The following is an 18,502-nucleotide window of genomic DNA, read 5'->3' as shown; positions in this document are numbered from 1 at the left end:
GGTCCATGATCCTCAAAGGGGAAACCATGGCCCCGGGGGTAGGAACTAAGCACCTGGGTATCCCATGTGGGAGAGCAAAGAATCCACAGCACCTACTATGGTGATGCTTCCCACCACATAGGGCCTCCCCCACACCAGACCAGCAACACCCTTCTGCCCCAAGGCCCTCTCAGACTGACAGTAGGTACAGGATCACACGGCTGTCCAGATCCTACACGTAGAAGTCCTTGGTTTTCACTCCCGTCCCTAAAAGTAAGTGCCAGGTCAAAAGTCCCCCTGCCCCATTCCCCCCTGCCTCCAAGGTCTTGCGTTTGTTGAGTTCAGCCCCTGGAGCAATGTCCCTGACTCCTCTTCCCCTCCAACCACCTTTCCAGGTTCTTTTGCCCCTCTCAATCCCTCCCCACCCCCCCAACCTCACCTCCTCCAAAATTCTTCTGGTTTGTATTAATTTGGAAGAGGGACCAAGTTCTGTCATGGGCAATGTTCAACAAGTTTTCTTTATTAAACACACAAGTTTTGGCAGCTGCAATGTTTTATTAAATCAAGGCACGTCTCTTCCTCATGCCATGTTCCCCCACACCCTTGTGTTTGCCATTGGTAGGGATTGGGGAGGGAGAGGGAAAGGGGAATGGTGCCCAGGGAGCCTGGGTCATGGGCAGCACTGCCTGGGATGCAAGGTCAGAGAAGCCTGGGGCAAGAGACCTATTGTGCAGTGACAGGGAGGGGGCATTCAAAGCCCTCTGGCCCTACTCATCTAGAGAGGGTTCCAGGTCCACAAGGGTGAGGATCTAGATGGTCAGGGCTTCACGGATCCAGACAGCCTGCCACTGTGCGGGGCCAGGGCCACCAATATCAGTAGGGGGTCTTGCCCTCTGCCCCATCCCTGTGCCATATGTACCTGTGGTGCCAGGCCCAGTCGACATTTTGGCCCAGGATTCATGGAAGACACTCCCCCGGTCTCAAAGATAGTGTGGAGGACCCATGCCAAGATTATAAGTTATGCCTGGTTCTCCTTATCCATGTGAAGGCACATGCTGAGGGCCCACCCAAGGAGTGGGGAGTTGCACAAGATGTGGAGCTGGAAGTCCAGCTGAAAGTCAGTGGCCCAGTCCTGGAGAGTTGGCAGTCATAGGGCGTGCTGGGTGGCCATACACAAGATTGCTGGCTCGTGGCTCATGGCCATGAGGGTGCATGCCATGGTAAGCAGCTCCCACATGAGGTCCAGCTGGGCAGCCATGATGTCCCAACAGCCTCCAGTGAGACTCGCACTGGGCAATCAGCAGGACTCACCGCAGCTCTTAAGTCTCCCTGCTTGGGCACAGGTGGCAGGCACCATTGCAAGGTGTGTGCAGACCAGGACACAGACACATGCAAGCCACAATGGCAGGGGATTGAGGCTGTGGTGGCCCATGCCCAGCAGCCAATCAGGGATGGCACCATTCAGGAGTCTTTGGCTGCCCAGGGAGCCCATGGGGCATACTGTGAGGCATGTGAGAGTGCCCCCCGCTCCCCCAACTTTTTGGCTTCAGCCAATGCAGGCAGGCTCCGAACCCTGGCCCTGTCCCTGATCCCCACCCCACATGAAGGGGCTACCTTCTGTTCTATTCAATCCCAGCCTACCCTTGTGTGCTTAGAGTAAAGCTCAAAACTTAGAGCAATTCTGCCTTGGTCTTCTTGAACACATAGTGTTACACTGGTACACTGAGTACCTTGTGAGAATGTATACATTCCAGTTCAAGGTGGCATTTTTTTCTTTTAATTTCCAGAATTAATCCAGATCTGAGCTTCAGTGGCAATCCCATTAGGCTAACTATTCAGCTCAAGAAACACAGACACTTTGATAATCCAGGCTGCAAACTGTTATCAAGCATACTTAATCTAAAAACATTGTTCTACCCTGGACATAACTGATATGCATAAGATGGGGTAAAATTGTGCACATTCATAAGGGCAAAGGACCTTCTTCCCCTTTTCTCATGAGGTCATAATTGTGATTGATATAACAAGCATACTGATAAACTATGTGCTAAAATACAATTCCTAGGCATGGGAGGGAAAAGCATATATGGTTTGTAGACTCTTTTTGCTGTCCAAAGGGTAAGCTGTACTGTGCCATAGGCCCACAGAGAAATTCAAAAAACACATTGCAAGACACCATTTTCCCTCTCTGGGGGAAGGCAAGTGCATGAGGAACATTAACTTTTCTTACCCCATTCTAGCTTTCAACTTTGGAGTTCAACCCTCTTCTGTCCTCCAGGCTTTCTCTCTTTCCCCTTATGCACTCAAAAGGTTTGTATTGTGGTTACAGTGCTGCCTAATGTTGCAATGTGCCCAGTGAAGACACCGCTCCCATGAGAAGCAGCTGGGCCCTTAGCTCATTCACTCGAGGTTGAGCACTAAGCCATGAAAGAAGCTAATGGCTAAATCTCATCTACCCAGGACCCCAGAGACAAAACACCTTCCCCTGGCAGCTGAGAGACAGATTAAAAATTCTGACCAACTCCCAGGGAAGCTGGGGACATGCTCTAGAAAACCTAACCATCCGAACAAAGGCTTTGGATGCAGCACATCTGCCTGGTACCACATTAGAATGCAGGCAGGCTGAAACGGATGGAGAGATTGCGAAGGGCAGTGATGAAATGCTTTGAGACATGAAGTGATTGCATCTAAAATTATTTGATGAGAATTTACTCACTACAGGAGGCGCAGTCTGAGGCATCTCTTGCGATGGCTGAAAGTTAGCTGCAGTGGTGCAGACTCTGGAATTCAGTGACCCACACAAAGACAAATCATGGTCCTCTTCAGAAGGCAAGGAAATCTTTGAGGCTACCAGGAAAAAAAAAAATCAACTCTTTAAAGCTTTGTAGTCACCCTATGTTTGTTTTCTTTTGCTCCAAATCAGAGCAGTCCAGCTGGCAGCCTGTGAGCCATGAGTGGTTAGGTTGCAGCCCCAGCTCTCACTCAACAGCAAAAGCATCCAGAGTCTCTGGGCTCTCTCTCCTTTCCCCTGCTGCTGATTGCTGGCCTTGTCCAGGGTAGGGCAACCACACACCCCTAATTGTGTGGGACAGTCCTGGAATGGGATCATCAAGTCCCAGTTCTGGGGTGCATGACTCTGGGACAGCGTTTGTCCCAGATTCACAGCATCATGCAGGGATCCAGGTTTCCCCTTGCAGGCTGGCAGTGTTCCAGCCTGCAAAGGGCTGCTTGGGGCTGCCAGGAATGGGATGCAGGGGGCACCATGTGCATGTGGTTGGGAAAGAACTGGGCAGTGTGGAGAGCAGCTCCTTGCAGGTAAGTCTATGGGAATGGAGGGGACATGCGGGGGGGGGTGCAGATCAACACCCCCATGGTGAGCGATGGAATGGGGCAAGGACTGTGGGGGCTGCCCAGCCAGGGCAGTGCATGGATCCCAAGGCCAGGGCAGGGAGCAGGACAGAGCCATAGGTGGCTCATCCAGGTGTGGGGGAGGGCAGCTCCCCACCACTGTACACCACCCCCAGGAAGAGAGGCCTGGGGGGCCATGTGCCCCCCTGATTTGTGTGCAGGGCAGGGGCAGATGTGGGCCACCTGCTGCTGGCTCTGGGCTCCCTGCTCTTCTCCGCTTCCCTCAAGAGCCCAGCACTGCCATGATGATGCATCCCCCTACCTGCCTGGCCTAGCCAGGGTGGTGGCAGCATGGAGTTGTGCCCCAATGGCCATGAGCCACTGCTACTGGGTGGGCTACACGGCCATCACAGGGCTTCCAGGGAAAGGGCAGCAGGGCAGGGAGCCCGTATCTGCCTTGGCTCTGCTTGGCTCTAGTGGGGGTGGGCGCGGGGGCAGGGTGTTGAGGGGGAGGCAGGCATGTGTACCTCCTTTGCATTTTAAAAAGGTGGTCACCCTAGTCCAGGGGGCAAGGAAGCATGAGGGGCTGAGGGTGACTCTGGGCTGCATGCAGAGGGTAAGGGTGGGAATTGCACCTGTACATGGCAGCAGTGGAGGGGCCACAGCCAGTGCAGCAAAGGGCAACCCATCTGGTGTGGCCCACATGTCATGCAGCCCTGCTAATGTGGCCTCCAGGGATTCAGACGTTGGATGGCCCTACTCTGAATAAAAACCTACTTGAAGTGGCTTTTTCATTGTTCTGTATTTCTCAGTGTCCAGACAGTTTTGTGTCTCTGGATAACAAGGACTCCAGAAGTATTGATATATAAGAGCTTTTCTGGCTGCAAGTTCTATACATGTATCTTTACAATAATGACCAAACTTCCAAAACCATGCCCTGGACTACATACGAAAGGATACTCTGGGAAAGGCTCTTCTTTGTTGATCTAAAGTCCAGGTAAAGAACCAAAAGCTTTATTCAAAAGACATAAAGGACAGGACTGAGAGTAATGTTTTATAACATACTTCACCATGACCACAATCAGTCCTAAACTGCGTTATGTGTGGGGGGAGGGGGGGTTAACATACTCCTAGAAAATGTACACTTTTCCCTAAAAGCTATACTTCACATTTCCAGATTCTAACATTTTCTATTAGTCCATTTTAGACCTTCATAATGTTTTCAATATTCTTTCTACTTTCCTCAGTTTTCTGTTAAATTAACTGCGTCTTCTCATGAAATTTCTACAAATTATGCACGCCCAGATATGTTGGAACAGGCCTTAGCATTCACTATTTCAAAAGAATTGAAATCACACTTTGAAAAGTCCTGAAAAAGCATCCACATTTTTCCTTGTCAGAATCTAAGAGGTAACATTTATCAGTAAAATAAATGTTTAGAAAAGTGCTTTAATAACTAAACGGGTATCATTTTACCATGCATTTATGCTCAACACAGCTTCCTCTCTTTCCTATCTCAGCAAAATCTTTTTCTAAACATCTGCAGTATTATATATGTGGTCAGAAACCGGTTTCTAAACTTTCCTGAGCAACAAGCCATTTTACTTTAACATGCTACTAACCTTGATTGTATTCTGTCTTTTCAGGCACTGTAATTTGTTGGGATGCTCTCTGTAAGAATAGACATTAAAATAATTATCGAACAAACTGGTTATCTGAATCTCATATTTCACCAGAAAGGACACCATGACCAATATTTTAATGCATATTTTATTTTGTACTCTTCACTATTTTTATCCCCTTTTTGAAGGTCAAGGATAACAGATCCACCCTCAATGGATTTGTCTTCTGGTATTTGAAAATAAAATCTCATCTCTTCTTTCCCCTCTTTGTTTCCCCTGGGGTCCAAACTGAGTACAAGTCACCTCTGACTGTTTCTATAATGTCATAACTAGAGGCATGATTCTGTGATGGATCTGGGCCTTAAAAGGTTGTCAAGGCACTCAGCTGCTCCCTGGAGTGACCAGCAGCACTCCCAGCTCCACTGGGAATCCAAGACCCAAACTAGCTCTCCTCTCTATGTTCTGGGAAAGCTCAAATTCTGACCCTTTTGCACACATTTTGTTATATAATGCTGGGATCTATGTTATTCAAATATGATGCACAGGGAAGTGGAAGGAAGTTTCTTAGAGATAAAGCTGTGTTCTACAGCTTTGTTTCAACCCAGAGGGCCCAGAAGATATCTCCAAACACACCAGCTAAGTGGACTCAGCTGTTTTGTTCATTTATTCCCCCTTCCTTCGAAACAAAGCCCTTCTTTGGCTGGACACATTCCCTGCCTGGAGCATTCTATCTTAAAGTATTCAGGGAAACATGAAAAACATTGTGTCCCTTGAAAGGTGACAGACACTATTCTTGGCCTTACACAAAGCTAGATTAAAGATACCATCTCAGTCCTGCATAAGGGACTGAATGTACCTGTGCTAGCTCAAAAGCAGTTCTAGAAAAGCATAAAACTTCAGAGAGACTTCTCCCAGTCAAAATTCCACCAGGGTCCTTGTTTCATATCAGAGGGCACTTCTGTGGATGAGAGGTGGACTTGGACCTGGGTTTCACCCTTGTTCCCAGAACTATTCATAAATTTTTACCAATGACTCTAATGTAAAATGCAAAAGTGATCCTGGAATCCAGGTTTCCAAGTACAGTGACCTCATCACTGAGCTACAGTCATGGTGCTTCTCACTTACTCTTCCCCCTTGCTCCATAAATCTTGTATTTCTATCTCCATGGTAGCAAATATTCAACAGAAGGGAAGGGGAATATTCAACAAAAGTCCCCTATCCCCATCTTGCTGGTAGCCTGGTAGTTTAGGGACTCTGTTCAGAGTTGAGAAATGTAGGCTTGAACTCCAACAGCTGAACTGGGTATTGAACCCAGGTTTCCCACTTCATCAGCAAATGATCTAACTGTTAAGCCACTTTATAAGTTGCAGATTTAACTTTCCCATTTCATAAGATGTGGCTAACTGAGTTACCTCAGTCTCAGAGGGATCTAGGCTGTGAATCCAAGTCTCAGAAAAAAATATTTAACTCGCATCAAGAGGTAGCCCAAAAGAGACTGTGCTTCAGGCCACTCCCTCTCTTTGCTGTTTCCTGTTTGCTATTATCCTTTGTTCAACAAGCTGCATCCCAATCCAGGCCACATATCACTTCCCATGCACTGCAAGAGGGACTTCAAATAACAGTCTGTTCTACCTATTAGAGGTCTCAGTGCACTTAGGCACCCAGCTTTGATTCTATTCCACCCTGCTCAAATCGGTTACTGCAAGAGAGGTGGGCAAGTCATCATCCTCTTTACTGCTTTTCTGAGACTCAGATTTAAGGATAAGATGAGATTGTGTCACAAAAGTAGCTGCATTTATGGATTTTCAGGGACTTGAACAGGGTGGAACAGATTCAGACGTAGGTGCCTACATCCACTTAGACATTTAATTGATGGGACAGAATCCTACCCTTAGGGCCCTTGTTTAGATTTGTGGATTTCAACTCTTAAGGCAGATGCCTACGAATTAGGCATTGCTACAGTGGTACTGCTGTACCCAAGTCTGTTTATGGATCTGAGCCAAAGCCTTTATTGGGAAAAACAATGACAACAACAGTAATTATTATGCCAGGTGCATAACAAACAAGAGGAGAAGCTCTCCCTGATCCAAAGACTTTCCAATTTAAATGGAAAACATTTAAAGCAGAAGCACACAAATGAGATGCAACAAAAAGGATCAATAGTGGGACTGACCACATGGTATGAGTCTTATGATTCATTATTTGTGTTGCCACTGTGCCCAGCAGCCCCTGTCATGAAACAGGACCCTATTGTGCTAATTACCATCTGAACACAAAGCCAAAAACAATATCTGCACCATGGAGCTTACATAGTAGTTGCTAAATACGTGCTTTTTACTATTTTTTTTAGAAGCTTGTCATGTTTTGTGTTTAATTATTTCAGCCATCCATTTAATTATCACTTCACTTCAAAGAGGGCTCTGGGAGGAAGTCATATTATAGTTTGTCAGTAAACTGCAGTTCTTCCTCTGCCTACCTAAACTCTTCAAGTTCGTAACAGACAGGCATTGTCTTACCACTCTGACAAAATAGAAGTGATGCAAACTTTTCTAAGCCATCTTACATAGAACTTAAATATTAACTGTAATGAAGTGCATGCTGTCTGTAGATGTACAAATTGAAATCAGCTATTCTGTTCAATTATAACATCTTCAAAGCTGTAAATTAATTCATAAGGAAAGTTCTGCATGGTGGATATAGTGTGGGAAAACTCTGAGCTTCATTTAATGTGAAACTCAGATCTGGATTCTAAAAAAGGGAGAGGGAGAGGGAGAGAGTGAGTCAGTGTGTTGGAGGGGGGTGGCAAGGGGGTCATGAGCTTATTAGACCAATTTATAGAAAGCATAATATTTAAACAAAGATATCAAAAGCATGGCTTAATCATTCAACTAAATTTATCTTATCACTGGAAAACACTTAACATACATAATACTGGGCTGTGACACTAACTAATCAAAACAAGAAAATTCAAAGTGATGGCTTCTTTGCTGTTTTTGATGGAGACTAGAAACTTGGCAAGTGTAAAACAGTGCAACGCCACTGAAGTCTCTGGAGTGAAGGCAAGCTGCACTATCCAAAGATATAGTCCAGGATACTAACATAAAGCCACAATTTTCATCTGCATCATATGTTCCCACATAGGATGCAAATGAGTGATACAATTGATACAATTTATCAATTATAATTCAGTTGTGAAGGTCAGCTTTTATAAGCAAAACATTTCTCTCTAGTTACTTACAAATTCACACTGCACTGTTAATCGCTAGGAGGAAATGGACGGTTCAAGCACCTACATTGAACACCTTCAAGAGTAAATTGGATGCTTATCTTGCTGGGATCCTATGACCCCAGCTGACTTCCTGCCCTTTGGGCAGGGGGCTGGACTCGATGATCTCCCAGGTCCCTTCCAGCCCTGATGTCTATGAAATCTATGAAATCTTCTTCAAGACTGATTCAGCAAAGGACTTAAGTACATGCTCATATTTAAAACCCATGAGCAGCTGATACATTTAAGACCTTTGCTGAATTCGGTCTTTTAGTAAATGGATTATACAGATTAATCTTTGATATAACTCCAATGATGTGGAAAAGTAAAAAATGGGTCCAAAATAGCTTCCCTGTAATCTGTAATACTGATTTTTAGGTCTAACACCTCTTAAGCCACAAAGCAGAAATGGTTTTAAAAACAAATTTAAAGTCAGCTGAAACTGATGGAAAGATTCTCCTTTATTGCATAATGGCCATCATATTAGGCCCTAATGGCACTGCAAAACATGGAATTTGATCTCAGCAACAAGACAAATCAGGTGCGTCTAATCTAGCCCTAATGAGATGCAATATATTAGACCTTAAGCCTTCTACTGATTAAGAAATGAATACAAATAATACTCAGTCTGCACTTGTAGCAGGAAAAAATCTGTATCTGTTGCAAATGTATTTATAGCACACTTCAGTGATGATTTACAAGGTGCACCTCAGTGGACAGAAGGGATCTGTGTGTGTCTAAAGTTCCTTTCTTTAAGAGACTGTTGGAAAACTGGACATAGCTTTGGACTGTTAGTGTAGTTTCTGCTAGGAACAATAGCAGCAACGCATAAGCAAAATTGTCAAAATGAAAGATAAATTTAATTTACTGCCTGGCTGCATAATATAGTGCATGCTTCTGAAAACACAAGAATGTATCAGTTGATAAAAATTCACGCTCACTCACTGTGACAGGGGGCAAGCTCAGGACTGGGTGTCAAGCCAGCCCACCCACCTGTCTGCACAGTCTACCCAGCCTTGCCTGCCACAATTTTGCTAGTATAATAAATTGGTGGTAAATGTGGGAGGCTGCCCATTATATGCCCCAATGCCAGGGGGCACTATCCACAGCTTTGTACAATCCCTACACTGGCCCATGCCTCGCAGATGGCATCCAGAATGTTATTGTACTTCTGGCCTAAAGCCAGACCAAACTTAGTCCTCGGTCAGGACTCTTGCATACACACACTCATACTACCCCCCTCTCACTGGGGCCCCTTGCACTCTGCCCTCTTTCACAGGGCCTCTTACTCTCCGCATGATGCTGTGCCTCCTTCACTCTGCCCTGCTCCCTTTTGGAGCAGCTCCCATAGGCCATGGGACTTACCAGACTCACTCCTTGACTGGCGACATGCAGCCTGTTGGACCTCTCCCATGGTCCTCATCTGGGTAGTGGTCAGCAAATTGGCCGGGCATTGGGCTAAGCTTGCCCTGGCACCTCACCAGGCCATTCTACATGCACAAACAAAAACTTGTGGGGGTTGGCCCATGTGCTGCTCTTCTGGCCGTCCTTCAGCCCTACTCAGGACCTATTAATGCACAGTCCTTCAGGCCGTAAAGATGCACCCTACTCTGTGTGGGCGGCCTCTGTTCTCATGCTCTCTCTCTAGGCTACACAACTGTCCCCTCACTCTGGGATCTCGAGGGTCTTACACCCCAGTGGGGCTCAGGTGGCCTTAGCTGTGCCCAGCCCCCACTCCTCCACCAGGGTCTTATACCCGCTGGGGCTCAGGTGGCTGCAGCCGGGCCTGGCCCTCCAACCCACAGTGTTGTGCAGTCCGGGGTTATTGAGATGCCCCTACCTGCCCATCACTGGGAGGTGAACGGTTCTGGTATTTCATGAGGGCTGTCCTGCCACAGATATTCCCACCAGGTCTCCCTAGCCAGCAGGGTGCAGTTTCAGATTATGCCCAGGACCAGGAGCCTCCTCCTTCCCCATAGCTCCTGCCCCTCCCTCCAGGAAGTTTTGTGAGCAGCAGGAGAGCCGAGTGGTGTTGCTCCCTCAGCTACAAGCTGCTAACCACTGGCCCTGCCTTGCTGACCTTTGTTTGAAAATGATTGCCTTAATCAGGCACCTGCTGGGTGCCTGCTCCAGCCCCTAAAGTGGCAGGGATCCAAAGGTGCACTGCCACACCCACTCTCTTTCCTGAGGCATTGGGATTAGTATTTGTTAAGTTATGGCTAGAGCATATTGGGAATTTTCCAACCTAATAGTTTTACGTTGGACAACATTTCTTCATTGAAACCTAAACCTTCTGTGGAAACATACATCTCTATTTGGACCAGAGATGCTTCCTGGGCTCTGGGCAGCGTTTGTGGTCAAACCCAGAGATGTCCACCCATATTGCTAAGTCTAATGATTCAGGTGCTCAAACTCAAGACCTTTCTCTTGAGGTCAGGGATTTCAACCGCAATGTCCCAACACCCTAGATAAGCACCCTAATCACCGGCCTATTAATCTTTTAATTTCTGAATCTGTTCCACTTTGTCTAAATATTTATTTGTTTTGAGCAGGAACTGGGAACAAAGCCTTCCACGTCCCAGGTAAGTTCCCTAACTAAAGTCAAACTTGCTCTCTCTTTCTCAACCCCTCCTGTTGGATAAACTAGATTTGAATAATTAGTGTCATGAGACAACAGAACCATGTAAATATGTATTTTTAATTTATTGATAGGATTTTCTACAGTGCTCATCCATCACAGCACCATTGGTCTGGCTAAAAACTAAGTAATTTATCCTCAGAACAGCTATAAGAAAGAGTACAGTATCACTTGCACATGCTAGCATATTAACTATTTACTATCAACATGAGTTGAAAGAGTTCAGTGATTCTAGAACTGCACTTGCCCAACATCATACTCAAAGCAAATGGCAGAGCCAAAACCAAAAGCCTGTTCAGTTCTGTAACCAGATCATACTTGCATCTTACACTGAGAATATTTCACATGGAAGACTGTATTAACTTCAGATATCACATATACTAATAATATATTAAGCATGAGGTCTGGAGAGGAACCTTAGGAGTCTAAAATGATACTCAGATGGATTATTCTCACCGAAATCCAAAAAAAGGGACCCAAGTGACCCCTGTTCAGTAGGCACCTAACCTTGAGGTCCGCTGAATTCAATCAGCACAGCCATTTTGGTCCACAAAGAGGTCTATGTGCCTAGAATTAGATTTCTGGGCATGTATGGAACTAGGTATTCAACCCCCATCCAAAAACTCCCACTATAAGATCCATAAACTGAAGGGGCACCTGAAATATGCCAAAGCCCCCAGAGAAGCTCAGTTCATTAGGTATGCTCCAGGTGCATGTCACTTTGATAGCTTCAGGGCAAAGCATGGCCCCTATAGGAGCTGTCATTTGAAAATGCAGTCAGTGGTGATGATCACAGCAATGCCACCCACCTTTTATATAACAGCCTTGTGATTGGTGCACTTGTCCAGAAAGTGGGGAATCTGGGTTCTGGGCCCTCTTCAGCTGAAGAGGATTCATACATTTCCTACTTCTTCACATCTCAAGTATCACTCTCACTTCTTCACAAAGGGCACATGTGCTTCTGGAATGGGGGTGGAGAGATGGCTTTAATTAAAATGCATGAAGCCACATTAAGGGATTGGCATGCCCAAAATGGCAGTGAGGGCACTTTATCTAAAGCTTGTCGAATGAGCTTTAGAAACAGTGCCCCTGCTGCTATTTTGAAGCACAGGGACTCTGATGCATGGGAGGCTGCTGTAGTACAGCAATTGCCATGCTTTATGAGACTCAATTAATCAAGTCTGCGCCAACATGTTGGATTTCCAGTACATTGGAGCAGCCTCCCTGCTCATGTACAAGCACCCAAAAAGACTTAACCCCCTACTGGGGGACATCCTCTACTTTCTGCTAATGCTGAACTGCTGAGCAGCTGAAAGTGCACAACTTATGGGGCCAGGAGGAAAAGCAAAATCTGACTCTGTAACCCAGTAATTTGGCCACTCAGCTAAGGCAGGGCACAGAGGTGAAGAAGGGTTGATTCTGATCCTGCTGCTTTAAATGTGTATGCATTTTTGACTATACAGTCAATGAATAAAAATAAGAAACATCTGAGGGCACTCCTATAAGCACAGGGCTTAAAACCAGTTGCTTTGCTTTTCAGTGACAAAACATGTGTTTATTCACTAAAGCAGTGGTCTCCAACCTTTTTAAGTAGGAGATCACCTTTGGCATTTAAAATCAACCCAAGATCTACCATGTGCTGCCATCACTCCCCTCCTTCCCTGCACAGCAAGTAAGTCTGTGGGGAGGGAAGCGGGGGCGGGGGGGCAGGAAATCAAGGCAGAGGGAGAAAGAATTATTTGGGGGCATGCCTCCCCAGCAGGTAAGTCCCACCCGGCCAAGGCCCCACTCAGCTTACCCCTGCTCCTACATCTGCAGCAGTGTCCCTCACCATGGGACCCCCAATTTAGCCCCTGTCCCTTCCCTCCCCCACAGACTGACCTGCTGGGCTGGAGTGCACATGTGCATGCACACAGGCACTCAGTCTCCCACCCCAGTCTTGGATCGACTCCAAGATGCTCCAAGATCTACTGATGGATCAAGATCCACTGGTTGGTGACCACTGCACTAAAGTATTTATTCAGCTAGTGCTGTACAACACAGCTCTGAGGATGAAGAAAACTGAAATTGTAAATTAAATCTTGCATTGTAGGAGAAGTATTAGGCCTGGGTGAATAGGGAAGCAGTCTGTCGCAGGGGCACTCTGGTGCCCTACTCCTATGAAAGGATACAGGTGCCGGGTGCTGGGGCAAATGCAGTTGGTCAGCTGACCAGGAGGGGGAAGGGCCTGGAGTATATAAACAGCCCAGGCTGAAGCCTTGCAGGCAGTTCCCCTCTGGCAGCCTGAGCTCTGCTGCAGAGCAGAGCAGCCTGACTGCCTGAGCGTCTGCATGATGGTACGAGGTGGAGAGAACCCTGACAGAGAGGTATGAAGGAGAGCCAGGGTGGCGCAGAATTTGTTATAGCCAGGAGGCTTATTTTGTGTTACGGACGGTTGGCTTATGGCTTTGTATTTTCTGCTTGGTTGTTTGTGTAACACCAGAGGACTGGGTGAGGCTGTAGGGGTTGGAGGAGGCCTCATGGGAGCTCCCCAGTAGTGGGAGAGGTTCCCAGCTCTGGAGAGTGGCATGTTTTGGGGGTGTCCCGACCCCAGCCCAGTGTGGGCGACATCGGGAAGAGCTAGTGGGGTGTCCTGACCCCAGCCCAGTGGGGCAGTATTGGGAGGAACTCCAGCAGGGCATAGGACCCTGAGAAAGGGGGTTGAGGGGACAGGTAAGGCCGAGGCTGCCTGAGCCCTGATTGTGTGGGTGAGACAGAGCCCAGTGTGAGCGGGAGCCCTAGTGTGGGCAGAGCCCTAGGAAGGGGTGTGCAAGCAAGAAGCCCAGTGAGGGCACAACGTTCAGGGGGCACTGACTCCAGCCCCAGGAAAGGGTCAGGGCCAGGTGAGGCCGAGGCCACCTGAGCCCAATTGTGAGGAGCCTGAGAAGGGCACAAGACACATAAGGAGGGCAGGGGGCCAGGCTCGGCTACGGCCACCTGAGCCCCGACCGCAGGAAGCACAGGGAGAGAGGCCCCAGTGCGGGCAAGAGCACGTGAGCATGGAGAGACAGGCCCCAGAGGGGCACTGTGTGCGGGAGAAGCCCCAGAAGGCAGCGAGCTGATTGCGAGCCCCAGGGGAGGGCGAGTACACAGAGAAGCCCCATGGGAGGGCAAGTGCAAGATTGGAGAGCCCGGTGAGGGCGAGCATATGACTACAGCCCGGTGGGGCAAGTACAGCAATAAGGAGCCTGGTGAGGGTGAACATACGAGCAGAGGCCTTGGATAGGGCCACTAAGGAAAGAGCATAGACGAGATAACATCCGGAACAACTGAGAGGCTTGGGGCATGGTATTAGGGGTGGAAGGAGCCACAAGACGCCCAGGGGGGTTGGGGCACCAGAATCTATTTTGTATAGAGCAGGGACCAGAAGGGTAAGAGCGCCGGGTCCAAGTAAAAGCAGCCTCCCATTAATATTGTAGAACCATCAAAGTCGTGGCAGGCGAGAACGACGGTGCTAAACAGGCAACTTGGCACGGTAGGGGTGCCAGGAGAGATCACGGCCATTCTTAGGGTCCCGCGCTGTGACACAGTCAGATTCAACCATTCGAAGGACAGTGATTTGATTTGGAGATTTGGATCACTGTCCCAAATCAATTTGGCCAAATCAGCTTTGGAAGATTCAGCGCCGATTTGGAGAGATTCGGTGATTTGGTCATAGACTATAATGGGGAATCACTGAAATACCTATCACGTGGTCATTTTCTGGCAGATTTGTATGAAAACAGCAGGGATGTTGTTCAGCCCTTCTGAGGGCTGAAGCCTGCCAAGTTTCAAGGAGGTAGGTGCAGGTGTTTCTGGGAAACTGCACCTCAAACTGCTGAAAGCAAAATTTGTGTCACTTGTATGTGGTAAGGTAGATTTGAATGAAAACAGCAGGGATGGTAGCCTGCAACAGGGGGCCTTCCCGATGCCAGTTAGATTTCTGCCCACCCACCTGTTTCTGAGCCAGATGCCCACCCCTCTTTTGCTCAGACAAAGATAGCTCACAAAGGGAACAGAAAGGCTGCAGACACAGGCTTATATGCTGTTTCTACATCCCTCCCACAGAGCACTGTGATTGGAAGGGGACTCAGTGAAAGCTCACAGTCACTGGTCAGCTACAGATGTCAGTCCCCCATCTCCCCCTTCTCAGTTTGTGTTTTCCTGAAATACTGCCTTCCAAATCTCCAAATCTTTTTCCAAATAGATTCAGAGGGGGGTTTTTTGGTCTCCCAATTCAATTCAGATTTGGTGATTCAGCCTCCAAATTGGGCCAAATGTTCTCCAAATCGAATCAGCAACTGAAGCGTCACACACCCCTACTAGGTATGTTTCTCTCAACTTGTCTCATTTTGAGCTACATTCCTGGAACCATGTCAAAATCTGTAAGCTGAAGAGAAGTAGTGCATCAATTACATATAGTAGGGCTGGCTGGAAGCCAAGCTAATGTAGTTTTGTCTCTATCATTCTATTAACCTTCATTCATTGTTTCCCTGTTACCAGACAGAATTTGAAATCATAATCTCTTTGGCTGTTGATGTATTATTGACCAGGGATATTCTTCTGGGAAAAATATCCAGAGATCTGATAGCTCCCTTCTCTGTCACCACAGCCCTAGGCCAATATTGCTGTTCTGAACAATACAGCTAGGTTTGTTCAAATGTTCTTTTGTTGCAGCGGAAGTGGAGAAACCTGAATGGTAGAACTTAATAGCACACACCTAGAACTACATTAGGCCAGCTATAATTCTTCCAGTTTGAGAGGAAGTGTGCACAGGATAGGTGCATTGTTTTCTAATACAGTGCTCCTTCACATCAACAGTACAGACATACCTAAACAGCCTGGCAACTACAGCTGAGAACTTTGGGACACTTCCCAATGTGATCTTTAGTTCACATGCAGCTACCACATCACTGAAAAGAGCTACCTACAAATGTGACATCAGAGCCATTTTGGGCAGAATTCTATTACTCATTCTGCACCTACATGACACTTTTCCCAACCGCATGTGTGGTTTTTTGGCACAGTTCATGATTTTATTACCCCTGCACTGTGGGTGAGAAAGCATGCGTACTAGACTACCCAGTCCAGGGACTTTTTACATGCTCCCTAAAATTCATAAACAAGGAAACCCAGGTAGATCTATAATATCCAACCATGGAACCATCACTAAGGAAATTTCTGGTTTCACTGAATCCATCCTAAAATCTCTCATCACCCAAAGACCAAGTCTTGTCCAAGACACAGCATACTTCCTACAAAAACTTAAAAACAAAGACCACCTTCCCAGCTACACCCTCTTAACAACCATGGCTGTTACCAGCTTATACACCAACATCCCACACTAGGATTGCAACCCACTCAAGCCTGCCTTGTAGATATACAAGAGCAAGATTACAATTCAGAATACAGACCTAAAGATATTACTGAATTTACACACTTATACACAATAACTTCAGTTTCAATAACCAACATTTCCTCCAGACCATGGAGGTTAGGATAGTGTGGTTATATCCAGTCCTCAACCAACACTCCTTTTCCCTTTAAGTAGCTAAGACAAGGAGATAGGTTAAGGCCAGGAAAACTAAAACAACCTACAGGACTTATGGTCAGTGAGATGGCTGGTGTTTTGGAAGCAGGAAGGCCTTGATTTCCCACCAGGACCCTTTTTTCCACCATGACAGAAGCTTCCCCATTGCATTACTCTCCAACAAGTGACTATTAAACACAGGGGGCAGTGACTTAACTTTAAGAGGAGCACTGGAAAAGGTACTAAATAGTGAGCATATAAAGCAGTATATTTACAAAATGTAGGGTTGGAAGGGACCTCACGAGTTTATCTACTCCAATCCTCTGAATCGAGACAGGATCAACTGCACCAAGATTCTCCTTGATAAAAAAAAAATTCTAAATCATCCTTACAAACCTTCAGTGAAAGATTCTACAACCTCCCCAGGCAGCCTGCTCTAGTGTCTTATTACCCTTATAGTTAGAAAGCTTTTCTTAGCATTCAATTTAAATCTTCCTTCCTGAAAAGTAAGATAATTTCTCTCCCTAAGTGAGCATGGAGAACAACTGATCATCATACTACTTATGTACTCACTAGCATAAGTAGGGGTGGATAAGCAAGGTACCATCCCTGGCCACCAATTCAGAGGCTCCAGAATGACAGTTCCAAGGAGCCTGCACCACAGAGCAGCAGCCCACACTGCAGCAGCAGCAGCTTGTGTTCAAGGAGCCCGTGCTGCAGTTGCAACAGCCTATCCATGGGGAGTCTCCATTGCCTGTCATCCCCTCTTCCTCCACTGAGGGCACCAATGCTCCTAGTTATATTTCTGTACCTACTGAAAGACACAAATTCCCTGCTCAGTCTTCTCTTTTGTACATTAAACCAGCCCCAACCTTTCAATCTTTCTTCATTGCTTATGCTCTCTAAACCACTTAGAATTCTTATTTCCCTCTTTTGTTTGCTCTCCAATTTGTCTGCAAGTTTATTGAAGTGTGATGTCCAACACTTGACAGACTATTCCAGACAAGGCCTCACCAGTGCCAAGTGGAGTGGAATAATTACTTCCCACATCTTATATACGACACAGCTGTTAATACAACCAAATGAAAATCGCTTTTTGTAACATGAAATCCCATTATCAACTCGTATGTAGTTCCACAATAAACCCCAGATCATTTTCTGCAGTACTGTGGCCTAGCCAGATTTTCCCTATTTTGTATATTTGATTTCTCCTTCCAAAAAGTAAATACTTTGTTTTTGTTTTCATTAAATTTCATTTTGCTGATTGCAGAGATTTCTCCAAATTATCAACATCATTTAGAATATTCACTTGCCCTCCAGAACGTTTAGCATCTATAAATTGTATAAATTGAATCTTTAGTCTGTCATCTAAGTCAGCGGTTCTGAACAGACTGTTCACCACCAATGTAAAATGATACAACCTTAAGTACCACCAGCAACTTTTGTCATATAAAATAATTATAATAAATCTGTTAATGTGTACCACTGCCAGATTGTCTGAGTACCGCAGGTGGTACCCATACCACAGATTGAGAACCTCTGATCCAAGTCATTAAGAAAAATCTTGAATGGAATCAGGTATCCACCAGAATCCTAGGATTCCACTTGAAAATGTCCCCTTGATTTGACAGTAAAACCCCATGGGCACATCCACATGAGCACGCATGTGCATCTTACAGCATCTCAAAGCCCTTTGAGACATTGCAAGAGGTACGTGCAGGAATGAAAAAATGTTCCCCATGCTGCAAGTTTGTAGCACAAACAAAATTAGACCCCTGGATATCCAGGGGTCAAAACAAAAAAACAAAAGAAAGTGCTCCACAGAACAGCAGGGCAACCTGGGAGTCAGTCCTCTAGGAGAGATGCTCTGTTTCTGACCAGAGCATCTCTGTGGTGCTCCTACTGCCTCCAGCGCTGTCAAGAGTAAGTTAGGGACATGGAATGGGGGGCCTTCTGGGTGTGGATGGGCATAGGTGGGTGTGAGGAATGGCAGAGCGATGTTGGGAGTGAAGGGGGTTGTCAGGGGCTATGGGGACTGGCACGGGGATGTCGGGGAGTGTCAGGAGTGGAAGGGTATGTTGGGGGCTATGGAAAGTGGAAGG

The 18,502-nt window shown here is 46.5% G+C and overlaps 1 protein-coding gene across 1 annotated transcript in view; it reads right to left on the bottom strand.

Moving 5' to 3' along the window:
• Window positions 1-18,502, bottom strand: part of C2H4orf50 (chromosome 2 C4orf50 homolog) — a 170,355-nt gene that overhangs the window by 96,265 nt on the left and 55,588 nt on the right. Inside the window, exons 14-15 of the mRNA XM_090034492.1 lie at window positions 4,950-4,998; window positions 2,696-2,826 (exon numbers count right to left, since the gene is read on the bottom strand). Coding sequence (XP_089890618.1) covers window positions 2,696-2,826; window positions 4,950-4,998 — 180 coding nt within the window. The remainder of the gene's footprint in view (window positions 1-2,695; window positions 2,827-4,949; window positions 4,999-18,502) is intronic.

Source organism: Crocodylus siamensis, chromosome 2 (assembly GCF_052110815.1).
Source record: "Crocodylus siamensis isolate JL-2025a chromosome 2, ASM5211081v1, whole genome shotgun sequence".
Classification (NCBI taxonomy): domain Eukaryota; kingdom Metazoa; phylum Chordata; order Crocodylia; family Crocodylidae; genus Crocodylus; species Crocodylus siamensis.
The sequence above is the reverse complement of the archived record's forward strand: the minus strand, read 5'-3'. Positions and strand labels throughout refer to the sequence as shown.